Raw genomic sequence first — 14,566 nt, forward strand, 5'->3', positions numbered from 1 at the left:
ACTTTTGGCTATTCAAAAATAGCAGATCTACAAGCTCATAGCGCGGCACCGAGTGCCGCGCTATGAGCTTGTAGATCTGCTATTTTTTTTTAAATCGTGTTTTTTTTTTGCAAATCTTTGAATATATATCTATAAAGCAATTGTTTTTTACTCAAATCTTTGCTTCTGGGGTCCCTGGAAATTTTTTTTTTTGAGATGGGGGTCCGCAGCCAAACACATATCGTTGTGGGGCTCCTTGACACTGACATTAATATTATAGCAACATAAGTGTTTCAGAAAACTGTTTTAAACTGATTTAGAAGACATTTGTAGAATCCCCAGAAGCAATAACATTTTAGCTAGAAATGCTCGCTTTAAATATATATATATTCAAAGATTTGCACAACATTTTTCACGATTTTTCAAAAATAGCAGATCTACAAGCTCATAGCGCGGCACTCGGTGCCGCGCTATGAGCTTGTATATCTGCTATTTTTGAATAGCCCAACGAAATCTAAAAATGACACACAGATGCGTTCTCAGGTCTTAAAGAGTTAAAGACAGTGAGCGGAGAGACACTGGGCTACGAGCCAGACACAGGCCACGGTACATCTAAACCCCGGTCTGTAGAGGAAAAGGGAAGAATGATTCTCAACTCCACAGTCACTGCTACCCAGGAATTAATTCCACTTCTTGTTTTTTTTTCTTCTTAACCGTAATTGATGCGTGGACTGTGTCAGTGGTTCTCAAAGTGGGGTCTGGGGACCCCCAGGGGTCCTTGGGGGGGTTCCAGGGGTCCCCAGCAAAATGTGTTACCGTGGCTATTTAAAAATAGCAGATATAGAAGCTCACAGCGCATCACTGTACAGGGTTAGGGTTCTGATTCTGATTCTGATATTTTTTAACATTTTTGAAAAATCTTAATTTTTTTTGGAAAAAAGTGTTCAGAACCCAAGATATCATTATCTGAAGATTTGCAGCTCCATCCACTCTTTGTTTAACCTATAACTGAAAAAGGCTGTATCTCGCTTCCTAAGCACTTTTTTTTTACTTTGAAAAAAGAAAGAAAAAAATTGGCACAGTTCGCAATACATTCTTTTTTTCATTGGCACTGAGAGAGTTAACAATTTTGCATTTTTTTAACACAAATCTTCTCAATCTCTCTCTCCCTCTCTCTCTCAATCTCCCATCACACACAGTTCCACCATTTAACAGTCCAGTCCCACCATTTACCATTTTTAATCCAACCGACAACAAACTCACCTCTTCTCTTATTGCTTTTAGCTCAGTCTGTCAGTCTGAGGGCAACTAACACATTTTCTGTTTTGACCACTGATTGTAATACATTTTGTTTTTACATTTATACATTTTTTTGTGTGTTTCTTTTACCTATGTTTTAAGCTCTTTGGGTCAACTTACTGTTGTTTTTAAATGTGACATCCTATATTAAAATTGCCTAGAGAGTGGGTGGTGGGGGGACTGTGGACCGCGGTCACAAACGCAACATCCGGACCTGTGAGGCGCACCGTTGCTCCGATCCACACCAAACTTGGCACAAACACTGTTCACGGGTGTGCCATCAGAATAGTTATACCATGCCACATGCCACATGTAGCCCCCAGGGGCCACGTTAGGAGCTATGCTCTGATTAGCGCAATGTAGGCGGCCTGAAAATCTATACAAATAAAGGTGACTTGACTCCAGTGGTGGAAAGTAACTAAGTACATGTACCCAAGTACTGTACTTAAGTACAATTTTGAGGTACTTTTACTTTACTGGAGTATTTTCAATTGTCTATACTTTTACTTCTACTCCACTACATCTCAGAGGCAAATATTGTACTTTTACTCCACTACATTTATTTGAAAACTTTAGTTACTAGTTACTTTGCAGATATAAATTATTATGTTATAAAACACACATTAACCACTCTAGCACTATTTTATACCTATGCTATTTGAAAATAGCCGATCTACAAGCTCACAACGCGTCGCATCGCGACGCGTTGTGAGCTTGTAGATCTGCTATTTTCAAATATTTAGTACTTTTACTTTTGATACTTTAAGTACATTTTGATGCCAATACTTTTGTACTTTTACTCAAGTAAATTTTGAATTCTGGACTTTTACTTGTAATGGAGTATTTTTATATTGCAGTATTGGTACTTTTACTTAAGTAAAGAATTTGAGTACTTTTTCCACCACTGCTTGACTCTCTCTCTCTCTCTCTCTCTCTCCAGGCGAGGATGAGCTAGAGGTGTCTCCCTATGAAGACTTGCCCATGGACATACAGATGGCGTCCTTAGTGGCCGGTAGGTTATCAAACACACGCATGCACACGCCACATACGATTGGACCGCAGCGAGTCGATGTTCATCTCTGTCACACATGGACTATTTTAACCCTTTAAGACCGGGGGACGCATCTGTGTAACCACTTTATCCATATTTTATACTTTTGGCTATTCAAAAATAGCAGATCTACAAGCTCATAGCGCGGCACCGAGTGCCGCGCTATGAGCTTGTAGATCTGCTATTTTTTTTTAAATCGTGTTTTTTTTTTGCAAATCTTTGAATATATATCTATAAAGCAATTGTTTTTTACTCAAATCTTTGCTTCTGGGGGTCCCTGGAATTTATTTTTTTGAGATGGGGGTCCGCAGCCAAATACATATCGTTGTGGGGCTCCTTGACACTGACATTAATATTATAGCAACATAAGTGTTTCAGAAAACAGTTTTAAACTGATTTAGAAGACATTTTGTAGAATCCCCAGAAGCAATAACATTTTAGCTAGAAATGCTCGCTTTAAATATATATATATTCAAAGATTTGCACAACATTTTTCACGATTTTTCAAAAATAGCAGATCTACAAGCTCATAGCGCGGCACTCGGTGCCGCGCTATGAGCTTGTATATCTGCTATTTTTGAATAGCCCAACGAAATCTAAAAAATGACACACAGATGCGTTCTCAGGTCTTAAAGAGTTAATGGCAGGCAGGCGTGCAGCGGGCTAACCTTTGTCATGCAATCACACCTAAATCCATATCTGTCGGTCAGTATGTCAGTGTAGCGATTGATTATCTTCCTCAGGTGGTTCTCAAAGTGGGGTCCGGGGACCCCCAGGGTTCCTCGAGGAGGTTCCAGGGGGTCCCCATGTAAATGTGTTAATTTAGCATCAATGTCAATTTTACCACTTTGACCAATTATTACATAATTGCCTAATCACAATTATTTGAAATAATTGCCAAAAAAAAATTGCATAATGTTCATAATCGTCATTATCATTTCCACGTTGAAGAATGTAATGTATTTTCAAACATTTTCAAATGTAGTGGAAATAGCAGATCTACAAGTATATGTAAGTTATTTGTTAAATATGATCCGTGCACCTTTGTTTACTGAGCCTAAAAGTATTTTTTATTCCTAATGTTCCAAAGTTCAAAGACCGAAACGCAATTAAATCATTAATCGCAATATTTTGAGCGACAATTAATCGTCAAGTAACATGTTAAAATCGTAACAGCCCTCCCCCTGCTCACTCACTCATTCATGCCTGTTTTCTCGCCCCAACCCTCTCGTCTCCTCCGCAACCCAAAGTCTCCTCTTCGCTGCCTCTGGACGGTCAGAACCAGTGCCTGAAGGCGGCCCAGGACTGCGGGCTGTACGAGAAGTGCGGCTCCCTGCGCTCCGAGTACGTGCTGGCCTGCACCAAGCGCGTGCCCGGCTCGGAGCGCTGCAACCGCCAGAAGTGCCACCGGACGCTGCGGCGCTTCCTGGAGCGCGTGCCCGAGGAGTACAGCCTGGGCGTGCTCTTCTGCCCCTGCACCTCCCCGCTGTGCGGGGAGCGGCGCCGCAAGACCATCGTGCCCTCCTGCTCCTACCAGGAGAAGGACGGGCCGCCGCAGCCCAACTGCCTGCACCTGCAGAGCTTCTGCCGCAGGGACGACCTGTGCAGGTGAGATATACTTGGATAAGATACCCAGAGAACATGCCAAATTTTGAACCAGTTCAGAGTGTTTGGTTCGGAAACCTAAAAGTTGGTTCGGAACTGGAACCAAAAAAAGACTTGTTTTTTCTGTCCCTGAACTGGGAACCAAAGTGGGCGTGTCACTATTCTACACAGATTAGAGAGTAAGGGAACACAAATTAGAGAGTCAGAGAACACAGATTAGAGGGAGTCAGAGAACACGTACAGATTAGTGAGTCAGAGAACACAGATTAGAGAGAGTCAGAGAACACAGATTAGTGAGTCAGAGAACACAGATTAGAGAGAGTCAGATAACACAGATTAGTGAATCAGAGAACACAGATTAATGAGTCTGAGAACACAGATTAGAGAGAGTCAGGGTACACAGTTTAATAGAGAGTCAGAGAACACAGATAACAGTCAGATTACACAGTTTAAGCCTCCATACTGTACACAGGCTGTGAGAATTTAGCAGCCCGGAATGGTGACTTTACTCTCAAGCAAAATCTTGACAGAGGGCAATCTGGAGAGCGTCAGTGTGACTAGATGGGGGACGGCAGTGATGGAGACTTTGAGCTGTAAGCAGACGCAGGTCTTGACAATCTTGGTTATTGAACTAAGCAGTGACACAGTAACGGTATGGATCGCATGCAGCCTGAATAGGGTCGATGTCAGGACAATGTGACGTCAATGGAAATGCAACAATACGATCAGAATCACTGCTGCGGGCTTCAGGGGGCTTTAGTGGACTAGACAGGCTAGAGAGCCACACCAGGCAGGTTAGACAGATTGATGTTGGGAGGGACGTGTACACACACACACACACACACACACACACACACACACACACACACACACACACACACACACACACACACACACACACACACACACACACACACACGCGCGTGCACGCACGCACACGCACACGCACACGCACACGCACACCCTCCTGTCCAGTCTTTCTGATGTCTTCTGATGTGTGTTATTTGTGTTTGATTGAATGGGCCTGGTCTTCAAGACACTCAGGGGACCAGTGCCCACGCACCTGTCAAACTACTTCAAAAGAGTGATAAACGCCCACGGGCAACACCAGAGGGAGCTCCACTGAGCTCATTCCCCCCAGATTCGGCACAAACATGGGGTTGAATTCATTTTACTATTATGCCACCAAAATGTGGAATGCCCTACCATTAGCCATCAAAAAGTGTTACTTCCTACCCTCCTTCAAAACCGCCATAAAAGAGTACCTGTCTGCAATAATGTGACCTAGACAAGTCTTCTAGCTTGCCAAAAGAAATGACCCCCCACAGTTTTTCTGTAAATACACTTTTTATTTCCTTTTAGCATTATTGTATAACTGTACCTCTGTACTTTTTTGCAAACTGTTAATAAAGTATTCAATCAATCAATCAATGAATTTGTTATTAACAAGATTAGTTAACTGTACGGTAGTTCAGTAAAAAAAGAAAGAAGCTATGCTAAAAGGATAACACAAAAAGCCCCCGGGCCGGGGGCAGTGTTGCCAGGTCTGCTTATTATAAGTTTCCCCCAGGATTTTATTTGAAAATAGCAGATCTACAAGCTCACAACGCTTAAATCTGCTATTTTCAAATCGACGATGTATAGGTTTAAAGTGCTCATGTGGCCCACTTCGCTTCTTTTGGGCTTGTTTTCCTAGACCTTGTTGCTTGCTTGTGTCTCTCACGGAATCTGGCAACACTGGCCGGGGGTCTTGCTTTCAGTCTTAGTCACAGAGTTGTGTTTGTGTGTCTTTGTGTCGGCAGGTCCAGACTGGCTGATTTCCTCCATAACTGTCAGCCGTCGCCCCTGTCCCCCTCCGGCTGTCTGAGGGACACGGCGGGACTCTGTCTCCGGGCCTACGCTGGACTCATCGGTGAGGAGAGGTGGTGTGATGGAGGGATGGGAGTAGAGAGACAGAGACATATAAAGTATAGCATTGCTGTCGTCGGGCAGAAACCTCCTATCCCCATATTCTAACTGTTTGTGTTTTTTTGGGGTAAATTAACGCCCTATACGTGATCATACGACAGTGTCACACAAAAGCATCAAAAGTAGCAGATCCACAGTGCAAGACCATCTAAAAACACCAGGCGTGACGGAGAAAAATCTACTGAATGGATCAATGCATGGATGGATGGATGGAAGGAGGAGAATAACACCAAATTCAGAGAGATAGATAGTGAGGAGGAGGGGGGTGGGGGGGGGGGGTGTAGGGGGTGTAAGGACGAGAAGGAAGAGGGGAGAGGATAAAAAAAGAAAGAACATTCTTTATTTTTGATGGTGAGATAGAAATTGCAGATGCATGACAGTTGACATGATATGTAGAGAGAGGCTTTCTGCTGTCTCTGACCATGATGGATGACTTCTACTCTACAAGGCTCATATCTCTCCTCTCTTAAAGGCACAAGGCATTCACGCACAATTGAACCACTTGAACCCTCGCATCGATATTCCTGGGACAGAACGCGGCGCAAGCCGATGATGCGTTGCGAGCTTGTAGATCGGCTTATTTTGGTGAAGAGGTTTGGTGCAGTGAGGGGGGGAAGGGGGGGGATTAAGTACAAAGTGAATGACATGGTAGACCCAAAATAAAATGGCAAAGAGGTTTTTAACCTTAAATTTGTTAAGAGAGCAGGAGTTAAGGATATGTATAGGCTATTTGACCACAAATACTTATTTTAAATATACTTGGACAGTAAAATTAATGCCTTCAATTTGTTATATGTGCTGTGTTTGTTATCGTCTCCCTCAAATGGAAACCCAATGGAAGTCCAAAACTGTTACTTTTCAAGATTCAAATTCAAAAATGGCTAAAGTAACCGATCTACAAGCTCAAAGCGCGACGCTTTGGTCGCGTTTTGAGCTTGTAGAGATTGTAGATCTGCCACTTTTTGATGAATGCATCTATGTCACTTTGAATTTCTTTGGCTATTCAAAAATAGCAGATCTACAAGTTCATAGCGCGGCACCGAGTGCCGCGCTATGAACTTGTAGATCTGCTATTTTTTTTAAATCAAGATTTATTTATTTTTTAAATTAAAAAAACTGTTAGGATTTATAAAACATTTTTAAGAATCGCCTCAGGTCTTAATGGGTTAATTTACGAAAAAAACACAAAACGTTTAAATATGGAGATAAGCGGTTTCTGCCCGACTGCAACGATATGTACTGTATTATGTTATGTCATAGCTTTGGGAGTAAAAAAAAAAGGCTGTGGACCTCGAAGGAGTTGACAGTTATTTGACATGACACTTCTCATGAATTCATGCATAGCCATTTTTTGATAGGGGTTTCTAATCAACCAATAGCAGCTCGTGCTGTGCGTACAAGGTCAGACTTGTCATCCTCTTAGAAGAGATCACATTATTAGGGATGTGGAACCGTCTCAAAAATAGCCTTTCTTTATTGATTGCATACTTTATTAGTCAGAAATGTAAACGGCACGTGGTACAGTACAGACATTAAGACCTGAGACCGATTCAAAAATGTTTTTCTAAATCCTAACAGTTTTAAAAAAAATATTTATTTTTTCAAAAATAGCAGATCTACAAGCTCAAGCTCAACACATTTACACAATAATACATGTCATCAACAAATACAAACGCTATTATGTGCACAGGAGAAAAAGGAAAAACGGTGAATGACAACTCCTTTCGATGGGAATTTACATTATTTTTTAGGTTTTCATTTTGTAATACACCTACAGTATTACACAATATAAATGTGTTAGTCAAGGTACAGCCCTCACCCTGTAGGAGTGTGCGTTTACTTAATTTGTTTAATTAAAGTTTGACAGATTACCTCTGAGCTCATGAAGACAAAAATAATTATTTTAAGTAAGTAAGTCAATTGTATTTATATAGCACTTCTCACAGAGAGGACTCACAAAGTGCTTCACATACTGTACATAGAGATTACAAAACAAAACAAGGTATTACAGCAGGTATTAAAACAGAAAAGGCCTGTAGGCCTACAATTCATCTCAAGCAGTACAGCAAATAACAACACAAACGTGGAAATAAAATCCAATGTAACATCTGCAAAAGCTTGTTCAAATAGTATCATTTTAAGGTTGTTCTTAAAAATGTCCACAGAGGCTGCAGTTCTCCAGACCTGTGGAAGACCTGTGGAAGAGCGTTGCAAAGCTTGGGAGCTACCAGCCTGAAAGGCTCCGTCACCTTTTGTTTTTAGATTAGTGTTGGGAACTGTTAACAGACCCTGTTCAGCGGACCTTAGGGCCCTCCCCTGGCACATAACGTGGGACCGGGTCAGTTAGGTATTCCGGGGCCTGACCATCAGTGGTGTAAAGTAACTAAGTACATTTACTTAAACACTGTACTTAAGTACAATTTTGAGGTACTTTTACTTTACTGGAGTATTTCCAATTATCAGTACTTTTACTTCTACTCCACTACGTCTCAGAGGCAAATGTTGTACTTTTACTCCACTACAATTATTTGAAAGTTTTAGTTACTAGTTACTTTACAGATATAAATATATTACATTATAAAACATACATTAACCACTTTAGCCCTATTTTATACCTAGGCTATTTGAAAATAGACAATCTACAAGCTCACAACGTGTCGCATCGCGACACGTTGTGAGCTTGTAGATTGGCTATTTTCAAACATTTAGTACTTTTACTTTTGGTACTTTTAAGTACATTTTGATACCACTACTTTTGTACTTTTACTCAAGTACATTTTGAATTCCGGACTTTTACTTGTAACAGAGTACTTCCACATTGCAGTATTGATACTTTTACTTAAGTAAAACATTTGAGTACTTTTTCCACCACTGCTGACCATGCAGAGCTCTATAAGTGAGCACCAGGACCTTGAAATGGACCCTAAAGTTAACAGGGAGCCAGTGCAAAGAGGCCAGGACTGGGGTGACGTGGCACCTTCTGCTGGACCTGGTTTTAGTACATAAATATACTCTGTCTCAAAAGTTTATATTATTTTTCAAAGACCACAATGACCCTTCCACGGTAAAATCCTGAGCGTTCGTTTTAACTCTAAAAGGCTCAGTTTTTACACTGTAAACCAAGGGTTACTAAATGATGTCCATTTAAACATTGGTTAATAAAAACGCTGTATAAAACGATAATTTATCCATTTGCAACTCTCGAGAGTGTACACATATGGACCAAATGGACCACGACCCCCAAAATACGTTACCATGTCAACCCTTTGATCTTTGACCCCTACAGGCACCACCGTGACCCCCAACTACGTCAGTAACAGGTCGGCAGACGTGTCTCTGTGGTGTAACTGTGAGGGCAGCGGAAACCAGTGGCAGGACTGTCTGAGACTGCAGCGCATGTTCACACACAACCCCTGTCTCAGTGAGTTACCACACACACACACACACCAGGGCCGGTTCTAGGGGGGGGCAGGGGTGGGCAGTGCCCACCCAAACGTGCATCCTGCCCACCCAATCAAAATTGGGGTAATTTGGGGTTATTTCTTTTATTTTTTATTTTTTATAGACCCTGGGGTCTATACTGGCAGGGGTCATACCCCTGGCAGGTTCAACCAAGCCAGGCAGGTTTCAGGGTAGAGGTCAGACAAAAGGCAACACATTTTTTTATAGGTCTAACTGTGCCAAAATGCATATTTTCCTACGCATTTGGGGGGTTTGGGGCCCCAGAAAACCCCCCAAATGGTTTTGGGCCCCCCCAATTTTTTTTTCGACGCCGCGCTTTGCGCGGCGCCGAGGAAGCCGCCCCCCCAGCATTTATTAATGCCCCCCCAGTTAATAATTTCTATATCCGGCCCTGACGTCACACACACACACACACACACACACACACACACACACACACACACACACACACACACACACACACACACACACACACACACACACACACACACACACACACACACACACACACACACACACACACACACACAATTCAATTCAATTTCAATTCAAAGGGCTTTATTGGCATGAGAAAACATACACACACACACACACACACACACACACACACACACACACACACACACACACACACACACACACACACACACACACACACACACACACACACACACACACACGACTTCTGAGAGTGTACACATGGAACCATTTGTACACTCTCTGAGCTATGGTGGTCCTTGAATTTAAAATGTTTGAGAACACCTGGTATTGTCTAGTACAGTGGTTTTCAACCTTTTTCATGCCAGGGACCCCTAAATTGATATTTTCATACCCTTTTTCCCCCACATCGTGTCCCAAAAGAAAAAGTAACGGTAGTCCAGTAAGCAAACAGATGTCTGCAATGCAGTCGGAAAGTACAATTTAAAACGACGGGTTGAAACAACTGTTTAAATCGCTTATTTAGTCAGCCTGTGCCATGTTTACTCCATTCAACCCCCGACCGCAGGTGTCAGTACTGCTCCCGATTCGGCTGCAATGGGGAAACATGACACAGGTTGAGTAAATAAGCGATTTAAGCGGTTGTTTCAACCCGTCGTTTAAATTGTACTTTCTGACTATATTGCCGAAATCTGTACGATTGTGGGGAAAAGGGGGTCATGCTCGGGACCTTTTTACGGTCGGCGTAGCGGAACCTCATCTTGGAGCTAATAGCGGAGAGTGAGGTTCCAAACGGGGCTAACACAACCCATGCCTCCGTGAGTTCGCTAAAACACGCACACGCACACGTACACACACGCACACACACACAGACCGGAGGTTCATGGTCTTGCTCACACATCTGGAACCACTAGAACGGTAAGACAACTCTTGGATTGAAATGAATAAATGTATTGAGCATACATATGACATAGATATTACAGGGAATTAACTCACTGAGTGCCAGAATTATTTCTGGCTATGTTGTCCCAGTTTTTTAGTAAAAAGAAAAAAGTGCTTAGGAAGCGAGATACAGCCTTTTACATATACAATACATATACATTTTGGGGGGTCCTTGACATGAAAAGGGGGGGGGGGGGTCCGTTTTGCCCTGTCTTGGCGGCCTGGTCGGCCTGGAATGGCGTGGCCGTTCTGGAATTGTCCCAAATGTCCCAGTGGCCAGCACGTCCCTGGCACCACTGATATAGCAACATATTATTTTCAGAAAACTGTTAGGATTTAGAAGACATTTGTAGAAATTAGAAGTGATGACACAAAGTTCTCCCTGGAACATAAACAACATTGAAGCTGATAAATGTGTACATTTTGTTTTGGTGGTCAATAAATTCATTAGTCTTCAGTAGACGACCTGATGAAGGTCTGTGTACCCACATGTTGTTCCCAATAAATATATATTTTAGTGCTGAAGTGGAAGAAGACAGTGTGAAGGAGTCCCTTTGTTCAGCGATAGTCGGCTCACGGTGACGGATCTATCGGGTGTGCTAAAGTTATGCTCCTTTAACATTACATTTCTTTCTTCTTTGCTCAGCACGATGCACCTTCTGTGTGCATGAACAGCTTACAAGTCAGGGCTAGTGTAGTTCTTGGCGGAGCTCCCAATGAAATAATTGTATTAGGAAGTGCACTTGACCAGAGAAAGCAGATCGTTCAAGTTTTTTCTACAGACTATCTGAGAAATGCAGTTGCTCAAAGCCCCCCAGACGGCCTCTGCATTTTATTTCAGCAAAATGGCTTTTTCATGTAATCAAAATAGTAAAAGGTTAGAAAAATCAAAGGGTAATGAAAAGGAAAAGAAGCTAACGCAACCTTGAGGGATAACAAAAAAAAAACAGGAAGAGCTCTCTTTTTTTTCTTCTTTTATATGCCTGCGTGGCTTTTATGTTCTGAGAATGAACTTCAGTGAGCTAGAAGCCTGCTAGATGGAAAAGTCACTAAAATGTTTTACTTAAAGTAAAAGTACCCTATTGTAGAAATACAGTAGCCTGTACAAGTACAAGTTTGGTATTAAAAATGTACTTGAGTAGAAGTACAAAAGTATTGGCATCAAAATATACTTAAAGTACCAAAAGAAAAAGTATGCAGAAGACGGCCCCATTTCACAAGTTTTCAAATGAATAAAAAAATATTTGAAAATAGCAGATCTAAAAGCTCGCAACGCGTCGCCTTGCGACGCGTTGCGAGCTTGTAGATCGTCTATTTTCAAATTGCCAAAGTATATATATATATATATATATATATATATATATATATATATATATATATATATATATATATATATATATAGGTCTGAAGTGGTTTTGTAATAATAATCAAAATCTGCAAAGTAACTAGTAACTAAAGTTTTCATATACTTGCAGTGGAGTGCCTTTTGACATGTAATGGAGTAGCATAGAACATTATAGAAAATTGGAAATACTCCAGGTATTTTACTTAAGTACAGTACTTGTACATGTACTTAGTTACTTTCCACTGCGGTCCGCAGCGGTGTGAGAATACTCGCTTGTCCGTGTCCGCTGGTATAGGAGCGAGGGCCCCATAATGTACAACACCTGTCAGTCAATCAAAACAGCCGTCGGCATATCGGGGGGCCGTCGATACGCCTGTCAATTGTACGTGGACTCTGTGGTTGTCGTCTAACATGTTGGATCGATCCATCAATAGCCTTTCCCATAAAGCTGGGTGATTTATCAAACCGCTGACGGCCAGGGCAATAAAGCTGCCAAGCTGCAACGCCCATACACACACACACACACACACACACACACACACACACACACACACACACACACACACACACACACACACACACACACACACACACACACACACACACACACACACACACACACACACACACACACACACACACTATACTTGTGAGGACATGGCTTTAACCCTAAAGAGCTTGATATACTATTTCTTCGTGCGTGTCGGTGTTGCGCACCAGAAACGGCCGATGTACAATAACGGTGTGAGTTTGTAGATCGGTTATTTCCGGTGAGTGACACCGGCGCAAAACTATAAGTATAAATCACACTTCGGGTCAGACACCATTGTCAAGACAAAAGCCTTTTTATTGCAATGATGTTGCGTTGCATTTGGCGGTGTGGCTCTGCTCCTGTGATACTATCATACAGTACTATGGTAAGATACAGAACTTGAACTTGGTTTGAAAGGTTCTAAAGGTTTAAGGTTCTAAAGGTTCTAAAGGTTCTAAAGGTTTAAGGTTCTAAAGGTTCTAAAGGTTTAAGGTTGACCAAAACTCCAGAAGGAAAAAATTCACTCTGTCTAAATTCTCAAAGGTGGGTGAAGTATTACATTCTCAGTTAATCATAACATTCTCAATTGCATGTTGCATGCTAGCATGGCACATGCGTCAGGAGTACAAAACATGGCTCAAATGATAAATCAGGGGTTTATAAACTGAAGGTTCTGTGTTCAAAACTCCCAAAGAGCATTTTTCACTTTCCATCTAAATTGTGAAAGGTGAGTTAACTATTACATTCCCGATTACATCTCCTATGCCATCGTGGCTCAATAGATGAATCAGGGGTTTATAAACCAAAGCTTCTGGGATCAAAACTCCCGAAGAGCATTTTTCACTTTCCATCTAAATTCTAAAAGACCAGTTAAGTATTACATTCCCAGGTGCATCTTCCATGCCAGCTAGCATGTGAGATAAATCAGTGATTTATAAACCAGTTGTTAAGTGTTCAAAACTCCTAAAGAACTTTTTCACTCTCCATCTAAATTCTAAATGGTGGGTTAAGTATCACGTTCTCAGTTAATTATTACATTCCCGATTGCTTCTTCCATGCTAGCATGGCTTAAATGATAAATCAGGGGTTTATAATCCAAAGGTTCTGGGTTCAAAGCTCTTAAAGAGCCTTTTTCACTTTCCATCTAAATTGTAAAAGGTGAGGTAACTATTACATTCCCGATCACATCTCCTATGCCAGCGTGGCTCAAGATGAATTAGGGGTTAATAAACCAAAGGTTCAGGGTTCAAAGCTCCACGAATACAAAAGACAACTCCAGCAACTAATACAAAATATCTCAAACAACCAAAACAACAGTCAATACAAAACTTCAAAGTGCCTCAATAAAAAAACATAAAACAGTGGTAAAAAACAAAAACAATTAAGTCATCTATAATACTAATAATGTCAATGACATACAACAAAAATTGCTCTGCTTAGTATGTAAATTTATTAAGCTCCTCCCACTGGAGGTGGGCTTTACCCATGCTCCTCCCCCTCCTACCTGAGCTAAAAGAGGGCGTGAGGAGGGAGGCGGGCTGATTAAGGCTCCTCGCCTTAAAAAGAGCAAAGATAGAGATTTACCAGGACCAAGATTCAAACCCCCAACCTTCCACCTGCGAGGCCTCTGCTTTTCTCTTGCGCCACCAGGCTTTTCACATTAATTAGAAACTCTAGGTAATATTTGTAGTTTAAGGGAGAGGTGGCAGGTCAAAATTTTAAAGTCTACAGCAAACACCTCTTCCCCTGACAGAATGACTGAATCTACTAGATTCACTGATGATCAGGGTTCATTAAGACACAACTTTTTTGAGTTTTAGGTTACTGGACAACTTTTTTGAGTTTTAGGTTATTGTTAAAAGCCATCTGTTGAAAAAAAAAAAATGCAACAGATGGTTGGTGAGCAAACAGAGGGATGTTTAATGTTATCAAAACACATATTCGT

The 14,566-nt window shown here is 41.5% G+C and overlaps 1 protein-coding gene across 1 annotated transcript in view; it reads left to right on the forward strand.

Annotated features, from left to right (window-relative positions):
- The window catches only part of LOC308075683 (GDNF family receptor alpha-4-like), a gene marked incomplete at its 3' end in the record, with an annotated part of 99,612 nt that overhangs the window by 57,962 nt on the left and 27,084 nt on the right, over positions 1 to 14,566 (forward strand). The window contains exons 3-6 of the mRNA XM_080415631.1: positions 2,219 to 2,290; positions 3,580 to 3,937; positions 5,737 to 5,846; positions 9,189 to 9,323. Of these exons, the coding sequence (XP_080271757.1) occupies positions 2,219 to 2,290; positions 3,580 to 3,937; positions 5,737 to 5,846; positions 9,189 to 9,323 (675 nt within the window). The remainder of the gene's footprint in view (positions 1 to 2,218; positions 2,291 to 3,579; positions 3,938 to 5,736; positions 5,847 to 9,188; positions 9,324 to 14,566) is intronic.

The sequence above is a fragment of the Gymnoscopelus braueri genome (genome assembly GCF_963280865.1).
Source record: "Gymnoscopelus braueri genome assembly, chromosome: 20".
In the NCBI taxonomy this organism is placed as follows: Eukaryota; Metazoa; Chordata; class Actinopteri; order Myctophiformes; family Myctophidae; genus Gymnoscopelus; species Gymnoscopelus braueri.